At 36.6% G+C, this 20,918-nt stretch overlaps 1 protein-coding gene across 1 annotated transcript in view; it reads right to left on the bottom strand.

Moving 5' to 3' along the window:
* The window catches only part of ANTXR1 (ANTXR cell adhesion molecule 1), a 331,895-nt gene that overhangs the window by 108,112 nt on the left and 202,865 nt on the right, over positions 1 to 20,918 (bottom strand). The window contains exon 14 of the mRNA XM_044660903.1: positions 18,514 to 18,555. Within this exon, the coding sequence (XP_044516838.1) occupies positions 18,514 to 18,555 (42 nt within the window). The remainder of the gene's footprint in view (positions 1 to 18,513; positions 18,556 to 20,918) is intronic.

The following is a 20,918-nucleotide window of genomic DNA, read 5'->3' as shown; positions in this document are numbered from 1 at the left end:
CCCCCTATCTTGTGATTAGTCTATTTTAAATCATGACATGTCTTCCTCACAGCACCAGTAGGCTGGCTCGAGGTATTTTATATTGAGTAGAAACTGGCAATAGCATGCTTGGTTAGAATGGATTACTATCTGCCACAAGTCAAGTCATCTGCTCTAAAACATCATCACTGCAGTTTGATACATAGATGTAGTTAGCTTATAATGTGCTATTATGGAGATCCGTGATTCAGGGTGGTCAGCAGAATAATGACATCCATTTTAGGAAACCATTTTACAGAAAAGTCAAATAATTTTCTGTGGGAGATACAAGAGCTTAGGAATAGAATGAAATAAATTATGACCTTCTGCTCTCTGAACACACATAGCACTCTTTTTTTTCACTTCTCTCACACATTTATCACATGATGTTGCATATTGGGCTTCTTTTCATTTGTACTTTATTCCCTTCCTCCCTCCAAGCCCCTATAGATTATAGGCTTTGTGAGAGTAGATCTTCACAGAGTAGATATTTAAGAAATATTTTGTGTGAAGTAAACGATCCTGAGTACAAAGCCTGGCCCTGGCGTCCCCTGGCATCCCCTGGAGTCCCCTGCTATCAATGTGCAATGCCATAGTCATGGAGGGAGGAGGAGCTAGTTGGGTTTAAAAGGCAAGCATGGGAAGGAGAGGTTTTTTTTTACTCCTAATCTTGAGCAGACTGACTCCTTGGGTTGGCACTTGGCAAGAGGCAGTAGAGCATGGAGGGAACCATGCAGGGCTGAAATCTGGGACCTGATCTTACCTTAAGTTAGAAAGACTGAGATCTCTCTCTATCTCTATCAAGCTCTCTCTCGATTTTCCTACCAGTACCTATCAGGCTGGGGGTTTGGCTCTCTGAGCTGTCAGGGCTCCAGCTTATTTTGGCCCTTGATCTATGGTGAGCCTTAGCCAGCCAAATGAAGGATCAGTTATACTAAGGCTGAAATATCTCAATCTGTCTGTCTGTCTGTCTGTCTGTCTGTATCTGTGTGTCTCTCTCTGCCTCTGTCTCCTCTCTAAGTCTGTCTCTCTCTCTTCCTCTCTCTCCATCACTCTCTCTCTGCCTCTCTCTCTGCTTTTCTGTCTGTCTCTGTCTCTCTCCGTCTTTGTCTCTCTGTCTCTGTCTTTGTCTCTCTTTGTTTCTCTCTCTGTCTCTGTCTCTGTCTCTCTCTGTCTCTGTCTGTCTCTCTCTGTCTCTCTGTCTCTCTGTCTCTCTGTCTCTCTGTCTCTCTGTCTCTCTCTCTCTGTCTCTCTGTGTCTCTCTGTCTCTCTGTCTCTCTGTGTCTCTCTGTCTCTGTCTCTGTCTCTGTCTCTGTCTCTGTCTCTCTCTCTCTCTCTCTCTCTCTCTCTCNCTCTCCTCCATTAAGAAATGGTGCTGAGCTTCCAATTTTGATTTGTTACAATTTGTTGAATGAATTAATGAGTGTTATCAGGGTCTTATGACCTTAGATAAGGCCACCACTGACCTTAACCATAAATCTATAGTAAAAACCCATCACTGATTTTATGACACCCAGGCTTTTGGTGTTCTCTGAGCTTTAGATCTCAGATAGCTTCACAGTTCAGCCTAATGACCCAGCCTTCCTTAGGGATAGTTAAGATAAAGTAGAGAATGAACAAATATATCCTGGAAAGCCACTCAAGGGAAAAAAGGCACCCTAAAAAGTACTGTTTTGCCACATTAAGGACTTAACTGACTTTCTTGAGTTTTCGTCTGTCAGAAAAACAACTGCATTTACAGTTTAATGACTCGACTCTGTGGCTGCCTGCAACTACCTTCAAAGTACAAGAGCTACTGATTGGGGAGCCTTGGAAGCAACTCCTTTCTTTCTGACCCTACAGTTCATTTGATGTGATGCTCTGATATGGAAAAATTTATTATCATGCATTTCAAGTTTTCAAGGTGTTTTCTTCCCAGTAATCTGACAGTTCTTGGGATCAATCTCCCCCTTCTTCTGTAGGTTCCTGGGATATTTATTTATCACAACTTTCAGGTCATCAATCAGTCCCTACTTGAACCTATGAATCTAATCCACTTCTCCAATTGCTAAACCACTATTTGCCATAGTATCATAGATTGAGAGATGGAAGGAACCTTGGTGATCATTTAGTCTAATCCCTTCATTTCAGAAATGAGATGACAGACCCAGAAAGATTAAGTAATTACTTATCCTTGTAAAGGAAAAATTGATTGAATCAGAAGGATAAAATCCAAGGGATTAGCATAAAGTAAACCTTTGACATAACTTAAAATTTAATGACTCTTAACTGGACTTGACAATCCTTTATAACCATTCGATAGCTCAAAACAAAAGGTGTAACCCATATAGGAAAATGAATAAAGCAATCGACAAGATGATGGTTCCCAATGAATTTAAAGTAACATTTAAAAAAATTAGGAAAGTACTACTATGAAATTCTTAAGTTTCCAATCTTTTAAGAAAGTGTAAGCATTTTTTAAGTTCTTCTTAAGATATTGGAAGTCTTTCTATGAACTTGAAATTCCAAAACTTCACAAACCATGCAAGGTAGAGAATGAAATATGCTAGATGGAGCTTTCCAACCATACTCCTAAGTGTGAGCCAAAAAATTAATGACGGGTGGGGTGGGAAGAAACCTTTACCCATGAAAATGAAATCCCAGACTGAGTGAGAAGAAGAGGAAAGTGAAGATGTATTCCAGAAAATATCTATTTGGTTTGGAATATGAAAAATTTGAACCAATTCCATGCAAATATTCCAGATTTTATTCTCTAAAATGTAGCTTAATATATCTCATGTAACAACACATATGTTTAGTAACTCATACCCTCATTAGGATTGTCTTTCCATTTTAGTAGCCAAAGGTGGGCTCCTTGAGGGTAGGAGTTATTTAACTTTTTTTGAATTTAAATTTTATCCTCAATGCTTTGGCAGTCAATAAATAAGCATTTATTAATCACCTACTAGTTGCCAAGCACTATGCTAAATTCTCTGGGTGTAAGAAATGCAAAACACCATTCCTGTTCTCAAGGAGCTTGTAGTCTAATGAGACAACATGAAAACGGCTATATTTAAACAAGACATACATGATAAATTGGAGATCAATAGAGGAAAGTCACTAGTGTGGCATGGGAGGAGGGGAGGATGGAATAAGGAAAGACTTATTCTAGAAGATGAGATTTTAGGAGGGAGTTGAGGGAAGCCAGGAGGTAGAGATATGGAGGGAGAAAATGACTGGCTAGTGAAAATGCTGAGATATTGAGTGTCTTGTTGGAGTCACTAGATTGCAGAGCCTATAGGAATAGGTGGGGGTTAAGATATAAAAAAGACTGGAGAGATGTGTTTGGATGGAATGCTATTGTGCTATAAGGAATGATGAACAGGATGATTTCAGAAAGATTTGGAAAGACCTACATGAACTGATACAGAGTGAAATAAGCGGAACCAGTAGAACATTATACACAGTAAATGAAACATTGTGAGACGATTACATGTGATAGACTTTGCTACTCAGAGCAATACAATGATCCGGGACAATTCTGAGGGACTTATGAAAATGAAAGCTATCTACCTTCAGAGAAAGAACTGTTGGGGTAGAAATGCAGATGAAAACATACAATTTATCACTTGTTTATTTGGGTATAGGATTTGGGGTTTTGTTTTTATTAGATTATTCACTTACAAAAATGAATAATATGAAATGTTTTGTGTGACAATACATGTAAAACCCAGACTGAATTGTTTGTCAGCTCTGGGAGGAGGGAGGAAAGAAGGGACAGAGACATCATGAATCATAGAACTATGGATAACTTATGTATACATATGTTATTAAAATAAAATAAAGATAAAACAAAAAAATAAAGGGAGTCCTGCAAATTGGCCTGTGTGGCTTCCAGCTCTTATCGTTAATACTGGGAATGAAGACTCATAAGAAGCAAGAGAGAAGTCACAACTTGAATAAAATGATGCACTGTGTATGGCTAAGTAGAGTGTGTCACAATAGAGACTTGGCTATGATTAGGCCAGCAAACCACTTTTGGTGGAAAGTGATATAGCAGTGTTGGGTACTATTCTTTGGTGTATATTTTGAAGTAGAGGATAGTTGAACTTTTTCCCAAGGGTCTGGGATACCCAGACATTTAACCTAATTCAGGACCGTAATCAGAGGTAATATGGAAGAGAAGGTTGTAGAAATTGAAAAAGCAGTGGGATTCTGGGGATAGAGAACCTGAGTTCAAATCTCATTTCTGATATCCCAAATGACCTGATGAAAGTAATTGAATCTCCCTAGACGTCAGTTTCCTCATCTATAAAAGAAGAGTGCTAGACTACACGGCCTCTGTCCTCTACATAATCCTATATCTTCTTGGATGATCTGAATGGAGGGAAACTGCTGGTTCAGAGAATAAAAAGTTATTTTTATTAATATGTTTACAACTGAAAAAATGAAATGGATTCTTGACTGTGAGAGGACATTAAGACTGTCATGAAAATTAAAGTTTGGTGACAGAGTTTTTTAAGGGAAGGGCTTTAGAGAAGAATTGGACAGCTTTCCCACTGGATCTGTGCCATAGATATGAATGTTACAAGATCTCACATGACCTGATGTCCAAGTCCATCAGAAATCTTTCACTACCAGTTATAAGATCATTATGCCCTATGATTCTGAAGTTATGGCAGAATTCTGCCCTTTGGGATTTTGGTTTGTAGGAGGTCATTCAGAACTACTCTTCTGGTGGTAAAGGGTACTAACTTGTCAAATATTTTTGGATTGGTGATGCTCAGTCTCTAGGAGGTGCATATCAATAAATTCCATGAAGCTTAATAAGCGGTATGGGAGGGTTCTCTAATTGAGAGGAATTTTGGCAGAGGAAAATTGTATTGGCTGGGACATATGTAAGCCCGAAACTCATGTACACCCATGGGGGCTTTTAGGACAACAAATTAAACCAATGACATTTGTCTACCTTGGCTCATCTCTCATTTGGCACCAAACTCTTGCACCATTTCTTTGTATTTTGCTTCCTGTAGTAATTTTTCTTAGATTTTTTTTGGGGGGAGGATTTTAGTTTTGACTCTCTTTCTCTCTAATATTGGTTCTTGCCTTTACAGTAATTGATTTATTTGTTCTGTTGCTGATATTGGCTGATAGTACCTTGATTCTGATCTCCAGATGTTCTACTTCCTAAACACTTCTGGCAGCTGTCCTCTTTCTTCCACTCCTATGGTTGCCACCCTGCTTTAGACTCTCATCTCTCACTTGGACTGTTGTGATTGCCTCCTAATTCATCTCTGGATCTCTCCTCCTTCCTCATCAACTGATGCTCCACACAGTTCCAAACTGATGTTTCTAAGGTATGATTCTGACAATATTATTCCTATACTCAAGAAACTCCTGTTGTTCCTTTTTTCTTTAGGATAAAATATAAACTCCTCTGTTTGCCACTTAAAGCTCTTTATAATCTGTCCCCAAACTATTTTTGCAGGCTTATTACACATTTCTCCCTTTTATGTCCCCCGTGTTCCAGTCAAAATACTGGTCTAATTGTTATCTTTTGTACACAGTATTCTGTTCCCCATCTCCATTCCTTTGTACAGTCTGTCTCCCAAGCTTAGAATGTACTCTCTTCCCATTTCTGCCTCATAAAACCCTAAGGTACCTTCAAGACTTGGATAAAGTGCTACCTCCTACATAAGGCACATCCTGATATCTCCTCAGATATCAGGATGTGCCTTATGGAAATTACTTTATACAGATATTTTTGCACGTTGTCCTTTCCTTCTCCCCAAACAGCATATAAACTATTTTTTAGGCAGGACCTATTGTGTTTTTGTATCCTTAGCACCTAGCCACTAGTACCTGGCACACAATGAATATTTAATGAATGCTGTTTGATTGAATTAATGAAAGAATTCTATGCCAAAATGCTAGAATTCCCTCATTATTTTTCCTTTGTTGCTTCTTCAGTAGGGTAGGATTCAATCAGCACCATGAAACTCTCCCCCACTCCCCATCCCCTACTCTCACTATCCATGGTCCTTACTAGACTCTTATCTAGTTAAATTTAGGTCAGTCTTTGTTGCATGGTCACAAAATTTGATCCAAATAGGATGTGATCTTGAGCTATTTGATCAGGAGAGGACCCATATTCTGGTTTATGAAACAAAACATTTATCTATTTGTCTCTTCAACTTAGGATGTAGAAAATGTAGTAATGTTGAATTGACTGACATAACAATGACCACTAAAGCTATCTGTCATCAAACCTGAGATGTGCTTAACTTTCACTGGTTGAAAGATGGGCCCCCTCCAGATTAAGCTCCAGGTTAAACAAGGCCATTTCACAAGGAACACCTTTCCCCCAGATCCCCAGATGGAATGTTTAGTAAAATCCCTGGTCTGAAATGACTATACACAAGAATAGAAAGCATGAGTAGAAATGAAGGGGAATTGGAAATCCTAATGCAAGGAAGAGAATTTGACTTCATAAAGTATAAAGACTAGGCAGGATGAGACCCATTATGAGAACAGAGGTTTAGAAAGTTAAAAAAAAATAAAAAAGAATGGGGTGGACAAAAAAGAGAGGGGCACAATAGCATATATTAAGAAGATGTAGGTATGAAGAAATCCAGAAACCAGATTAGAAAGGCTTGGCATAGAGCATTTACTCATGCAGGAATAGAAAGAAAATTTTTTATCAGAGTATGGTGCAGACCAGTGATTAGAGAAAAGAAATAAATTCAACTTTTAGGAAACATATCATAAACCTGGAATACTAACTATGGAGGAAAGGGAGTTTCAGTTACCTGACTTTCTGTTGGATCTCTCTGCCCAAAGCAGAAGAGCTATTTTGATTAGCCTCAATCATAATTTCATCCTTCAAAAGGTTGAGTCAAAGAAGAGGATGTTCTGTTCTGATTTTGATTTTGATTCTCACCAAGACAGAGAAAATAGTTGCTGAGATAGAAATGATGGGAACCTCATAAGGAAGTGAATATTAGAATTTCTGATATAGAAAAGTAACCTAGGAATAATCTGACACATAAGATTTTAGGAAAGGCATGTAGGACTCTCTGAATTAAAACTCTATAGAGGAAGGCAACCAAATCAGTTAATAATGTTTTTATTAATCACCTATAAGGTGCCATGACTCCTCTAGGATCCCTGCCTTGTCATGGTGGAGGGGCTTATGTAGTTCAAAGAAACTATGAACTATTCACTGTATTGTTAATCAAGATGGACAGATCATAGTGGAGAATACTGATAAAAGGTGATCACTGGAGAAGTAAATGGCAAACCATTCCAGTATCTTTGCCATGAAAATTCCATAGACAGTATTGACATGCTATGGTCCATAGGTCACAAAGAACTGGACATGACTGAATAATAACAATATTCCAGGAACAGGATGGGTTGTAAGGGAAAAATAAAAGTCTTGTCAAGGAATTTGCATTTTATCAGGAGAGATTTATATATATAAAAGTATGTACAGAAAAAAAACAAAGTAAATATAAAATTTGAAATAGAATGGGAGAGAACTACTAGTTTGGGATTGGGGTCAGTCAAGAAAAGGACCTTAAAGGCAGTATATCTTAAAGGAAGCAAGGGATTCCATGTGATACAAGTAGTAGGGAGAAAGTAGGGAGAAAATTCTAGATATTGTACATAGGACTCATGACTTCCAAAAAAGTAGATCTTTCTACTCTTTTAATGAAATTTAATGTTAATGAAATGTTAATGAAATCACAGGTCAAAAACAACATCTACCTCCTTTGCCCCCACCTCTCTTAAGGAGATGAATAAGAATTCTTCATTCCAGCTGAAGAAACTTGAGGCCCAGAGACATGAATTGATTTATTCAGCATTAACAGAGGTAGCAGTCAGTCAATCAATAAGCATTTATTAGCACTTCCTACGTATACTAAGTGCTGAGGACACAAAGAAAAGCAGAGCTTGAGCTTGGACTGGTGTCCTCTGGTTTCAGATTTGTATATTGTCCTTTCTGGAATGCCTTCCTAGATGTCATGTAAAATCAATTAAACCAAATGTGTCTTTAGTGCAAAAATAAAGACCTGTATGTTCTAAGAAGGGAATGGAATAATTTTCCATCAGAAAAAGAGCTCTGCTTCCAATCTTTTACAACACAGTGACTGCCAGGCCAGTGCAGCCAAATAAGAATGCTCAAGTGGCTTGAACTACAAATGTGATTGGTTAAGAAATGGATCCATGTCAATACAGGCTTCTCTGAATTCAACACTTTCACTTGGTGTGTGGGTCTGAGTCACACTTTGGCTATGACCCTGTTACAAACAACCTTTTGTTTAGTTAGCATGGGGGAAGAGGAGGACTTATTATAGCCTATTGTGTTCTAGACAATTGCCAGTGCACAAGCCAGTGGTAGGATCTTTTTAAAGTCCCAAGAATGGTATTAGAGTGTGGCATGCCTATTGGTGCCCTTGAAGGCTCTGATATTTACAATTTGACCTGCAGATGGAATCAAGATGCCCTCTATAGATAGATTTCACCATGTAGTGGAAGGAGTATTGTGCATGGAGTCAGAAGCCCAGGGTTAGAATGCCAACTTTGCCACTTACTAGTTGGGTGAACTTGGGCAAATCAAAGTCTGGGCATCAGTTTCCTTCCCTGGAAAACAAAGGGGCTATACTAAATAATCTCTGAGGCATCTTTCAGCTGTAACATTCTGTGAATAAATTTGAAACCTATTTACTTCGTGGATTATTTATTAAATATTTAAGATCATTGTGGAGGTAATGGGGAATCTACTGTACTCTCTGCTCTGTGAAGATTAAATAGTTAGTAGGAGGAGCCCCTTTATTTAGATCATCATGAGAAAAAGATGCGATTCATATTCTTTGTCCCCTAACAGTGACTAAATCTTACTCCATTTCTCTAGATTCCACACACATTAGAGATATTATTTTATACTGAGTAGTGAATAGCATCTGGGAATATGTGTAATGAAAACATTGTTATAGTGGTGTCTGTATGGGATCTCCTCTAGAAGAATGCTGCTGAAACATTAAGTACCTTTTGATCTTTTCATTTTGGGGAACAGGTTGGGTGATGTAAATGACCAAGGTAGTCATCATGATTATAGACATTTAGTAAGAGTCTGGACTATTAGTGCATGGAAGTATAATTTCTGTTATCATCACTCCCTGAGTCAACCTCAGCTAAAAGTGAAGCCTGACTCCTTCACTTATCTATCTTCTTTAATGTTAGCAGTAAATTGTCAAATCCTATTTATTTTTCCTTATGACGGTTCTCACCTCTCTCCTTTCTATTTTATTTCAGAGACACTGTGATGTAGTGGAGTTCCATGAATTGAATCAGGAAGACCTGGGTCTGATCTTGCTTCATTTCCTTACCAGACATGAGTGTAACTATATGCTTACCTGGGGCACATAGGTGGTAGAGTGGATAAAGTGCCAACCGGAAAATCAGGAAGACTCTTCTTCCTGCAATCAAATCTAGCCTCAGATACTTACTAGCTGTGTGACTCTAGGCAAGACAAATGCGCCTGTTTGTCTCAGTTTCCTCTTCTTTAAATGAATTGGAAACCACTCTAGAATCCTTGCCAAGAAAAGCCCACATGGAGTCACAAAGAGTTGGGCATGACTAGAGCAACTGAATAACAAAAGTTTTCTTTATTTGAACTGCTGTGAGAATTAATGTATATAATATATGTGAAACAATTGTAGTATTCTCAAAGTCACCAAGTTTTCAGGCCCTGATTACTTCTTGCCATTTGGAAGTGATAATTTAAAGAAAAGACTATTGCTGTAGCATTCAAACTGATGACCTTGCCTCTAGTATCTGCATTCTCCAGTTTGAACACACTTTTCCCACCTCAAAATAAAGAGTTTGGAATTAAATGATCTCTAAAATCCTTTAGATTAAATTTGATTGAGTATTTTACTATGCACAAAAAAAATAAATTCTGCCCCTAAACAGGAAACAATGTTTACATAGATAAGTAGAAAATATATACAAAGTAATTATAGAGGACAGAGAAGAAAGGAGAAGAGCAGATGGTCTACTCTAGAGCTATGCCCCCAAAGTTATTAAACTGTATACCCCTTTAACTCGTTAATGCTACTACAGTATGCACCAAAAAGATCAAAGAGAGAGGAAAAGGATCTACTTGTACCCAAATATTTATAGCAGCTCTTTTTATAGTGATGGAGAACTGGGAACTAAGGAAGGGAGCACATCAATTGGGCATGAGCTGAACAAATGACTGAACAAATTATAGTTTGTAAATATAGTGGGATAGCATTGTAAGTAAGGGAGTATTGTATAGCTGGAATAGTGTTGTAAGAAATGATGAAACAGACAGTTTCAGAGAAACCTGAGATTTTTATGAACTGATGCAGGATGAAATGAGCACCATCAGTGGAACAATTTTGGTGACAGCAACATTTTAAGGACAAAGAACACCCATTAAAAATTTGTATAGTCATGCAAAACACATTTTCATATTAGCCATGTCCAGAAAAAAAAGAAAAAGAAAGGAAAGAAATGTTTCAATCAACATTCTGAATCTATCAGTTCTCTAATCTATTCTAATGATTGACCACTCTTAACCAGTACCTGACTGTTTTAATGATTACTGCTTATAATGCAGTTTGAAATCTGGTACTACTAGGCTATCTAATTTTTTCACTTGATATTCTTGACCTTTTGTTCTTCCAGATGAACTTTGTTATGATTTTTTCTAGTTTTATAAAATAATTCTTCAGTAGTTTGATCAATATGGCACTGAAGAAAAAAAATTAATTTGTGTCAAAATTGGGACTTGGCTTCCCCATGAACAATGACTATTTCTCTGATTGTTTAGCTTGGTCTTTATTTGTATGAAAAGTGTATTTAATTGTGTTCATATAGCTTCTATGTGAGACTCTCAAGTATTTTATATTGCCTGCAGTTATTTTAAATGGAATTTCTCTTTCTATTTCATCCTATTAGGTTTTGTTGATAATATATAGAAATGGTAATGATTTATGTAGGTTTATTTTATATCCTGCAACATTGCTAATGTTGTTAATTGTTTCAGCTAGCTTTTAAAAGTTAATTCTCTAGGGTTCTCTAAGCATACCATCATATGCTCTGGAGTGACAGTTTTGCTACCTTTTTGCCTAATCTTATACCTTCAGTTTCTTGTCTTATTGCTATAGTTAACATTTTTAGTACAATAGTGAATAATAATGGTGTTTATGGACATCATTGCTTCATCTGTATATTATTGGGAAGGCTTCTAGTTTCTCCCCAATAAAGATAATGCTTGCTCTTATTTTTTTATATAGATGACTACTCACCATTTAAAGAAAATTTCCATTTAGTTTATGCTAAGTGTTTTCAATAAAAACTGGTGCTATATATTTTGTCAAAAGCTTCTGTATTTAGTCATATAATTGTCAGATTTTTGTTGCTTTTGTCATTGATTTAGTTAATTTCACTTAGAGTTTTCCTGAAATTAAATCATTCCTGAATTCCCACTATAAATCCCAATTTGTCATCTTTGTGATATGTTGTTATAGTCTATTTGCTAGTATTTTGTCAAGATTTTTGCATTAGTATTAATTAAATTAAACCAATTAGAGAAATTGGTTTGTAGTTTTCTTTCTCTATTTTTATTCTCCTTGGGTTAGGTATCAAACCCAAATTTGTGTCATAAAAAGAATTCATGAGGAGTCCTTCTTTACCTATCCATTCATTTAAAAAAACACGCTTAACCCCTTCTTTAACTCTTCCAGGAATTCTTGTTGGGTATGCATCCCAGATCCATTTTTCTTTGAGGCTTTGCTTGTAGATTTTTAAAAAACTTTTATCTTTTGTTTTAGAAAAGATACTAACTATACTTTCCAAGGCAGAAGAGTAGTAGGGGCTAGGCAATTGTGAGTTAAGTCATTAACTTAATTACACAGCTAGGAAGTCACACAGCTAGGAAGTGTCTGAGGACCCCAGGACCTTCCATGTCAAGGCCTGAAACTCTATGCCCTATTCCCCTTTGATGACCTGCTTGTAGGTATTGTCAAGTAATTTTATTTTTCTTTGTGTCTTGATCTTCTCTGTCAACATAGCAACACTTTATGGTTTGGTTCTTTATTTATTTGTTTGGCCATTTTTCCAGTCTAATTCTTGACTTTGAACTTTATGTTCAAAACTATGTGGATTCTGGACACATCTGGAGGGGGGTATCTGGTTCGAGATTTTATCCTCATGTCCTGCTGCTTTCCCAGTTCTAGAAGGGGTCCTACAAGCTTCTAATGCTTTCAAAGTAAAGTGATTGAGGGGAAAGTCTGATCAATTCCTTCCCAGTTTGATTTCTGTAAGCTCTTAGTCCAAGTTTATGTCTATCAGAATATTTCTGGTCGGGATCAGCATACTGCTGTTTAATCCAGCCCTTTTTGGTCTGCTAGAAAGCTCTCTGGCTTCAGAACATCTGAACTACAGGCTCCCATTGGTTTAGGACATTGAATTCTGCTTCAGGCATCAGAGTCATATTGCTAAAATTTGTTTTCCAGAAATTGTTCTCAAGGTCTACACTTATAACAGCTCCTCTCTGCTTTGGATATATGACCAAGCCTTGGGTGATAATTGATGGACCTGCCAGATGACCCCAATTCCTGAACTCAGCATTTGGTTAGGGATCCCTGGGATCTTTTTTCTTGTATTCTTTCTTGACCCTCTTTCAATCTTCTGAAACCAGAATACTTCCCACCATAATCCTGGCCAGGTTCCTTACCCCAGTATATGTAGACCTCTCTATCCATCTCCCTAAGTCATGCTGGGCTGGAAAAATGATCCACTGTGACTTCTTGATTTATGGTGCCTTCTCTAGATATTTGTCAAGAAAGTCTGGTGAGAAAGCTGGAATCTATCTATTGCTTCCTCTCACACTGCTATCTAGGCTTTTCTGTGAAGCATCAGAATTTAAAAGTACTTGGAAGGACCAAACTCTACCAATGAACAAAGTGATTTTTTTTTGTATTCATAAGGTAAATAAAATGAGACACAGTTTTTTACTTTGACATAAAATTATAATCTTTTTTGCATCAATTGGCATACTTGGTCCTTTTTCTTAGAATATAGTACAAGCCTGAAAGCAGGATGTAGCTCAACTCTCATCTTGGTTTCTTTTCTTTGAGGAGCATTGCTACTGAAAAAAGTATTGCATTAAATAAGAACTAAAGGCACTATATTGCTTTCATCTTTCTTTTACTTTTAACTATTTATTTAGGGGATGATCTTTAAAATTTTATTTTAAATTTATTTTATTTATTTGTCTGGACAGAAGGAATATTTTGATAAGTGTATGCTGTAGTCGACACATAGAGTTATGAGAAATTTGGAAAAGGAGAGAATTCACTTTGAGATGGGAGTTAAAGAAGGTTTCATGGAAGTGGCAACACCCAAGTTAGGGGCAAGCATGGCTGATCATGCCTTTTTAGGACTTGTTTGAATAGTAGTACACTGAAACCAAATTTCTCATTTTTTTTTTTTGTCCTCATCTGTTTAACATATTTTGAGAAACACTGCTTTTCTGCTAAGCTTCAGATCTAACTATAGAGCCAATCAACATTGGAAAGAAAAAAGAAATTCTGAGAGAGTGTTATTAAAAAAGATATAAATACATTTTAAATATTATTATATATTTAATACATATTATATATAATATACAAATATATTTATACATATATTTATATAAAATATATTTAATATGTCATTAAATATATTATATACAAAAGATAAAAATATATTAAAATAAGAAAGAAAAGAGGATGACATGAAGACATTTTAAACAAAGAATGTCTGGTTGCCCTTCTCATTTTGGAGCCTGATCGGCAACCAAAGATGACAAAACAGAAACAAAGTTAAACTAGAAATGATGAAATTAGCCTAGGATCCAGGCACTTGGTTGATAAATAAAAGGTCTTTGTGAATGTAAAGAGATTTCTTTTCCCCACATGGCACAGCAATGCAATTTCCTTCTTTAGTATCTGGGCAGAAAGTGAGCATTCTAACAAGACTTATTTTAATTGATTGCAGTTATTCAATCCCTTGGCTTCTGCATTTACTGTTCAGGATATAGGAGCCACATGGAATGGAAAATTTAAACATTATTTTTTACCTAGGAAACTTGACAAGAGTCAAGGGTGAATATTGAGAACAAATTGACTTGGACATCCCAATAAGTCTTGCAGACAAAGAAAAAACCCCAAATCTCATCAACATATTTTTTTCCTAATCCAGTATATTTTATGTGTGTATATACTGGTTAAAGAAATGCAAAGCAAAACAATTCTGAGGTATCATCTCATATTCATCAGCCTGGCTAAAATGACAAAAAGGCAAAATGACAAATGTTGGAGGGAATGTGGGAAAACAGGGACACTAATACACTGTTGCTCAAACTATGAACTAATCTGATCATTTTGGAGAGCAATTTGGAATTATGACTAGAGAGTTCTAAAACTGTATATACAGATCCAGCTCTGTTTCCCGAAGAGATCATTGGAAAAGGAAAAGTATCTATATGTTCCAAAATATTTATAATAGCTGTCTTTGTAGTGGCAAAGAACTTGAAATTAAGGAGATGTCCATCATTTTTTTGCATATTGTTTCAATTATTGTTGTAGATTTTCCATTTTCAGGTGCCTGTGAGAGAACTTTGCTTAGTTAGGTGCCTCGCAAAGTTTTCTTTACCTAGTTTTACCATGCCTTACTCCTCTTTGCTTTTATGAAATGTTACTGTTCATAATCATTCATATTTCTTTTTTGTAAACTTTTATAGTCCAAGTTTATATTCTAACCTGATGTTGCCTTTGCCAGATGTCCCTATGTAGTAGGCAAGTAAATCACATTTTAGATGACTAGGCTACTTTTTCAATATTTTTGGTCTTCTTTTCATGGCAATTAATTTACATTGATTTGACTTTTGGATTCAGTTATAGGCAGCATCAGTGGCATTTCTGTTGTCCAGTTCACATTTTCAACTTTCAGTAACATGTCTAAATAAAACTTTGTGAGTTATCTAACTAAGCAAAGTTATCTCAAGACTACTTTAGGACAAAAATGGAAAATCCGTAACAAAAGAAAAATTGAGACAATACGCAAAAACTGTTTTGTCCATCGAGGAGAGTGGAATCACCATATCTGAATTCCAACATCACACTCCCTCGAGTGCTTACAGAAGAGGTAGAAATGTCATAAAAGAAAACAAAGACAGGAAAAATAGTTGTATTGGACCAAGCCCATATAGAGGAGATCCATGATGAATATGATGCAATTTTTTGGGGTTAAGAAGTTAAAATTTAGACTATATGAAAGAGAGGAAATACTTAAAAGCATGAAAAAAATCTAGAACCTGATCCATACCAAAAATGATGACTGAGAAAACATTAATAACTATCAACCTATATGCTTACTCCTCCAACTATAGAAAATCTTATGTGTGTACATGTACATATATATATATATATAATTCAGTCATTAAAAATTCTCATCTTGTCTCTTAGAATGAATACTAAGTATTGGTTCCAAGGCAGAACAGTAAGAGCTAGGCAATTGGGATAAAATGATTTCCCCGTAATCATGCAGCTATGAAGTATCTGAGGTCAGAGTTGAACCTAGGACCTTGTGTCTCTAGGCATGGCTCTTTATCCACTGAGCCACTTAGCTGCCCCAAATGACATCATTCTTTTTTTTTTTTTAACCCTTAATTTTGGTGTATTGTCTTATAGGTGGAAGAGTGGTAAGGGTGGGCAATGGGGGTCAAGTGACTTGCCCAGGGTCACACAGCTGGGAAGTGACTGAGGCCCGGTTTGAACCTAGGACCTCCTGTCTCTAGGCCTGACTCTCACTCCACTGAGCTACCCAGCTGCCCCTCAAATGACATCATTCTTGATAAGGGTATTAGTAGAGAATACAACTTTATCATTTTACAATTAGCTTAAAGATGTAAAGAATATCTAATGCTATTGTGCTTATTGTTTATAAAAAACAAAAGCATTTGATTTGATAGAACAAACTAATAACTTACAGAGTCTTTTACATTAAGGTGTCTTTCATTCATGAATGAAGATCCCTCAAGAGTGTTGGATATAAACAATAGAAATAATCTGGTTTGGTATTTCTCTAAATAAACGTCAAGTGATGCACAAAACTGGAAATGTGTATACTGGCCAAAAGTATTTAATACTCTGATGGAGAAAATCCAGCAGAGAGTCCAGATTGAGGAGGGATTCCTGGGGATGGTAAGGTTCTCTAGATGTTCTTGTCCTTGACAGTTTCCTCTCTCTATTTTTTTTTTTTGGCACTAGTCATCCCTCCTTCTCTTCCTGCCTGTTTAACTGTTCCTTCTCAGTTTCTTTTGCTGGATTTTCATCCAAATAATGCCCACTAACAATGGATTTGAGACAAAGAGGGCTTTTCTTCTTTCTTTATACTATTTCACCTGGTCACGAGCTCCCATGGATTCAATTAACATCTCTTTGCTGGCAATTCTCAAATCTGCTTATTCTGACTTAACCACCCAGCCAACTTCTAGTCTTTTGTCTTCAGCTGCCTATTAGGTATCTTAAACTGCATGTCCTGTAGTTATCTTAGACTCCAAATGTGTTCAAAACTTAATTCATTATTCCTTCCCCAGACTTCACCCCCCATTTTCAACTCCTGACTATTGATCACCCCTCCCCCTACATCCAATATGTTGTCAAGGCTTATTGATTTCACCTTTACAATATCTCAAATATACCCCCTACTCTTATTGGACACTCTAGTATAGATCCTCATCTCTTCACACCTAGACTTTTAATAGCCTGCAGGTTGGTCTGTTTTACACAAATCTCTCAGTACTCCAGTCGATACCCCATTCAGCCTTTAAAGAGATTTTCCTAAAGTAAAAAATCTGATCATCATGTCACACCCCTCCTCAATAAACTTTATTGATTCCTGTTACCTCCATGAGTAAATATACTCTCTTTAGTGTTCATGATCCTTTATAACCTGAAATTTTCTCCATCTTTCCAGCCTTCTTATACCTTAGACACCTCCTCACCCAACCTCATATACTCTGGATCCAGAGATATTGGCCTTCTTTCTATTCCTTGAATAAAATATTCCATCTCTTAGTTCAGGGTATTTTCCATGGCTTTCCCATGTCTTCCATGTGTGAAATGTTCCTCCTTTTTATCTCTGTCTTCTGAGTTCGCTCATATCTTTCAAGTCTCAGTTAACATCCTAACTTATATAGGAAGCATTTTCCAGTCTCTAAATTCTAGTGTCTTTTCCCTGTTGACTATTTACTCTTTCTTCATCTTGTATGTGATCTGTTATAACATGCTTGTTTGCCTGTTGTTTTCCCATGAGATTGTGACCTTCATAAGGGCAAAGTTTATCTTTCGAGTTTCTTTATATCACTGGCACTTTGCACAGTGCCTGACATAAAGTAGGTGCTTTTTGACTGACTTATTTGTGGATGACATTGAACTGAGCAGTATCAGTTCCCAAGGCTTTGTAATACCTTTTAGAACTCTATAATCACTAGGAGTCTGGCCTGTTCATTTGCACAGTACAGATCATAGTGCCTGGCACATAGTAGGTGCTTAATAAATGTTAACTAATTAATTGATCTGCATGTCTATTTTTTAGATTTCAACATGCAAATGAATTAGACAATCCAACAATATGTATATATGGGAACACATTACAGATGGAAAATGAGGTGAGTCCAGTTGTAAAGAAGAAGGACACTTTTATGGAAGATGAAAAGCTCTTCCTCTGACCCAAAGCTTCCTATGAAAGTAAAGCCCTATCTTTTCAGTACTAACATTTTACCAGTGTTGTTATCTCACAAAGGGTATGGAAAATCATTGTTTCTGAAGAACAAAACTTAAGTATTTCACAGAGGGAACAGGAAGATGTGAGATAGCTGTGAGCAGACAGCAAAAAACCAAATAAATAAATAACTAAAAGATCAACAACAAAGTCTTCAGAACTTGATTAAAGGCCTTTATCAAGTTTCTGTGAAAGGAAGAAAAGATGGGCTGATTATGGGGTGAGAGCAATGACAGGTGGAGAGCCAGTTTTCTGCTAATCACCTTGCAAGATCCAAAGGGAGTAAGGGTAAGAAGACAGTCTACTCAAGGGTGGCAGTCAGCTTTGGTGGAGGACATATCCAAGTACATGAAATCAGATTGTTGAAGTCAGTCATAAATTTTGTACTTCAACTTCTTCATTATTCTGATCAATCTGATCTTTACCAAGGCAACAAATGTCCTAGAATAGCCTAGAATGGGCTTGTAACCAAAATAATATGTTAAACCTCTGACCTGTTCCATTTTCTTTTTAGAACTGCCCAAGCACTTCTCAAGGGAGGAGAGATAAGATGAGAAAATTGAGACTCAGAGAAACTGAGTGACTTAGGAAGTATCACCCATGGAGTAAGACAGGATTCAAAGCCAGGTCTTTTTAACTCACAGTACTTACCTCACTTTCCTCTGCTGGGGGTGGTGGAAGCTCTTTGATAATCTGAAAGGAAAACAGAAATAAGTGATAAAATTTGTTGCCACTTTACTCTGAAGAGATACCCCTGAGGTGTGGCAATATAATTTTATAGGATACTTTTTTGGCCATGATATTATTAATGAGGATAATAATAATAATAATGAGTGGTATTTTATAATGGGTAGTTAGGTGGCACAATTGGATAGAGTGTGGGGCCTGGAATCATAAAGACTCATCTTCAGGAGTTCAAATCTGGTGTTGGACACTTACTGGCTGTGTGACCCTGGGCAAGTCATTTAACCCTATTTGCCTCAGTTCCACATCTCTAAAATGAGCTGGAGAAGGAAATGGCAAACCACTACAATGTATTTGTCAAGAAAACCTCAAATGGAGTCAAAAGAGTCTGACATGACTGAATAAAATATTTATGACATGTTAAGATTTATAAAATGCTTTGAAATTACATATATTATCTCATTTGATAAAACAAACCTGTAAAGAAGTTTCTGTTATATTAATTTTACAGATGAGAAAACTGAGGCTCAGACAAATGGAGCAACTTAGTAAGGAGCATCCAAGTAGCAAGTGTCTAACACAGGATTCAAATCCAGGTCTTCCTGACTCTTAAGTCTACCACTTTATCCATTATGCCATGTTAGGTGAATAAAAGTAAATATTTGTGATACAACAAATGTAATGAATTTGACAGCTAGTTCAGTTGGATACAGTATGAAACTTGAGAAGTTCAATATATGAATTCAATTGCCCAAAACTGATGGAAAAAAACTCTGGATTTGCAGTAATAGATTCATAGATGTAGAGCTGGAAGGGAACCTAGAGGTCTCCATTTGTGTCAAACTCAAATAAAAACTTAGAAAACCACAATTTAACATTATCTATGTTATTTTGTTAAACACTTCCCAATTACATTTTAAACTGGTTGTCTTCTCCCACCACCATGCTGAGTTTTGTCCTCAGTGAGATGAACACCTCTGAATTTTAGTCCAATTCCTTTGTTTTATAATTTTATCCCAAAGTGAAGTGATTTGACTAAAGTTATCAAAGGAGACCCATAGGATTTGATTCCAGGTCCTGTGCTGCCAAATGCATCATTTTTTCATTGACCACGTTGCCTCTTTGCCAAAACAGAAATCTTGATTCTGAGACTTATTACTTCTGCCTTTGTGACATAGAGCAAGTCAGACAATCTCTGTAGGTCTTATAAATTAGTAAGATTTAGAGTTAGAAGAAGCCTTATATATCCTCAGTCTTCTCATCTATAAAATTTAGGACTCTGCATTAGGCAAACTCTATGGTTGCTGCTTCTGGTTTAAAAATCCTTTGGTCACCATCAGGGCCAGTTACATTTTAAATCAGAATAAAATTCTGCTCTCCAGTCTATAGCTCTATCTATAATGCCGGTGAGACTTCTTGCAAAAGGGAATTGTTGGTCACAAGAATTTACTGGGAGAGGATGTGCCTGGTTCAGTACAAACTTACTCCCAATTCTAAACAGCAAGAACTATAACAATTCTAGGACAAAAACACCCTGATTCACACACCATATGACCAGCAGAATCATGAAGGGGAGAAACTTCCATGACTGGTTCCTGATTTATAGTCCCTGAGCAACATGGGTCAATAGAGCCCCAGAATGTAGGGCAGTGGCTTTCTGATGCCTCTAGGCACACACCATGTTGGCAAGGAAGTCCTCTGAGATCACCTACCCCACCTGGTCCCTCTTGACATTCCGAAATAAACTTTCTCCTTAATGAGAGAGGAAATTGGCACCATTTTTTAACAAGACCCTAATGAGGTAGTGTCTGGTTTTAATTCAATGACATAAATAACTTCTAAATTCGAACCATAAGGAAAAAAAATATAGACTCTGTAGTCATATTAAATGTTAAGGGATCTTCTGAAAGGATCTCTATAAATCACATTTTGAGAATCTCTGGTTGGTGGGACCTTTGTGGGAAAAAAAACACATTGTATTTGAAATAATCCGTTGGAACTCAGAGGCTCTGGTTTAAATTTTAAGCTCTTTTATTTACAACCCAAATGACCTTAGGAAAGCAAATTTCTAACTGGACCTCAGTTTCCTTCTTGGAAAAATAAGGAGGTTGGATTTGATGATTTCTAAATTTTCTCAAAAAAAAAAAACCAACTCATGTTCCTGAGTACCTCCTCATAATCTTTGAACTTCACAAAGAAGACATTAGTAGTGTCAAACTTAAATAGAAATTGATTCCTGTAAGCAGCAGAGTAACTTAGAAAACCACAGATGAACATTATCTATGTTGTATTATATTTTTATTTATTTTGTTAAACATTTCTCAATTATATTTTTATCTGGTGCAGGCTGCACTTGGGACTTTTGCAGGCTT

The sequence above is a fragment of the Gracilinanus agilis genome, chromosome 2, assembly GCF_016433145.1.
Source record: "Gracilinanus agilis isolate LMUSP501 chromosome 2, AgileGrace, whole genome shotgun sequence".
Lineage (NCBI taxonomy): Eukaryota > Metazoa > Chordata > Mammalia > Didelphimorphia > Didelphidae > Gracilinanus > Gracilinanus agilis.
Note: the sequence above shows the minus strand (reverse complement) of the source record. Positions and strands in the feature narration are given on the sequence as shown.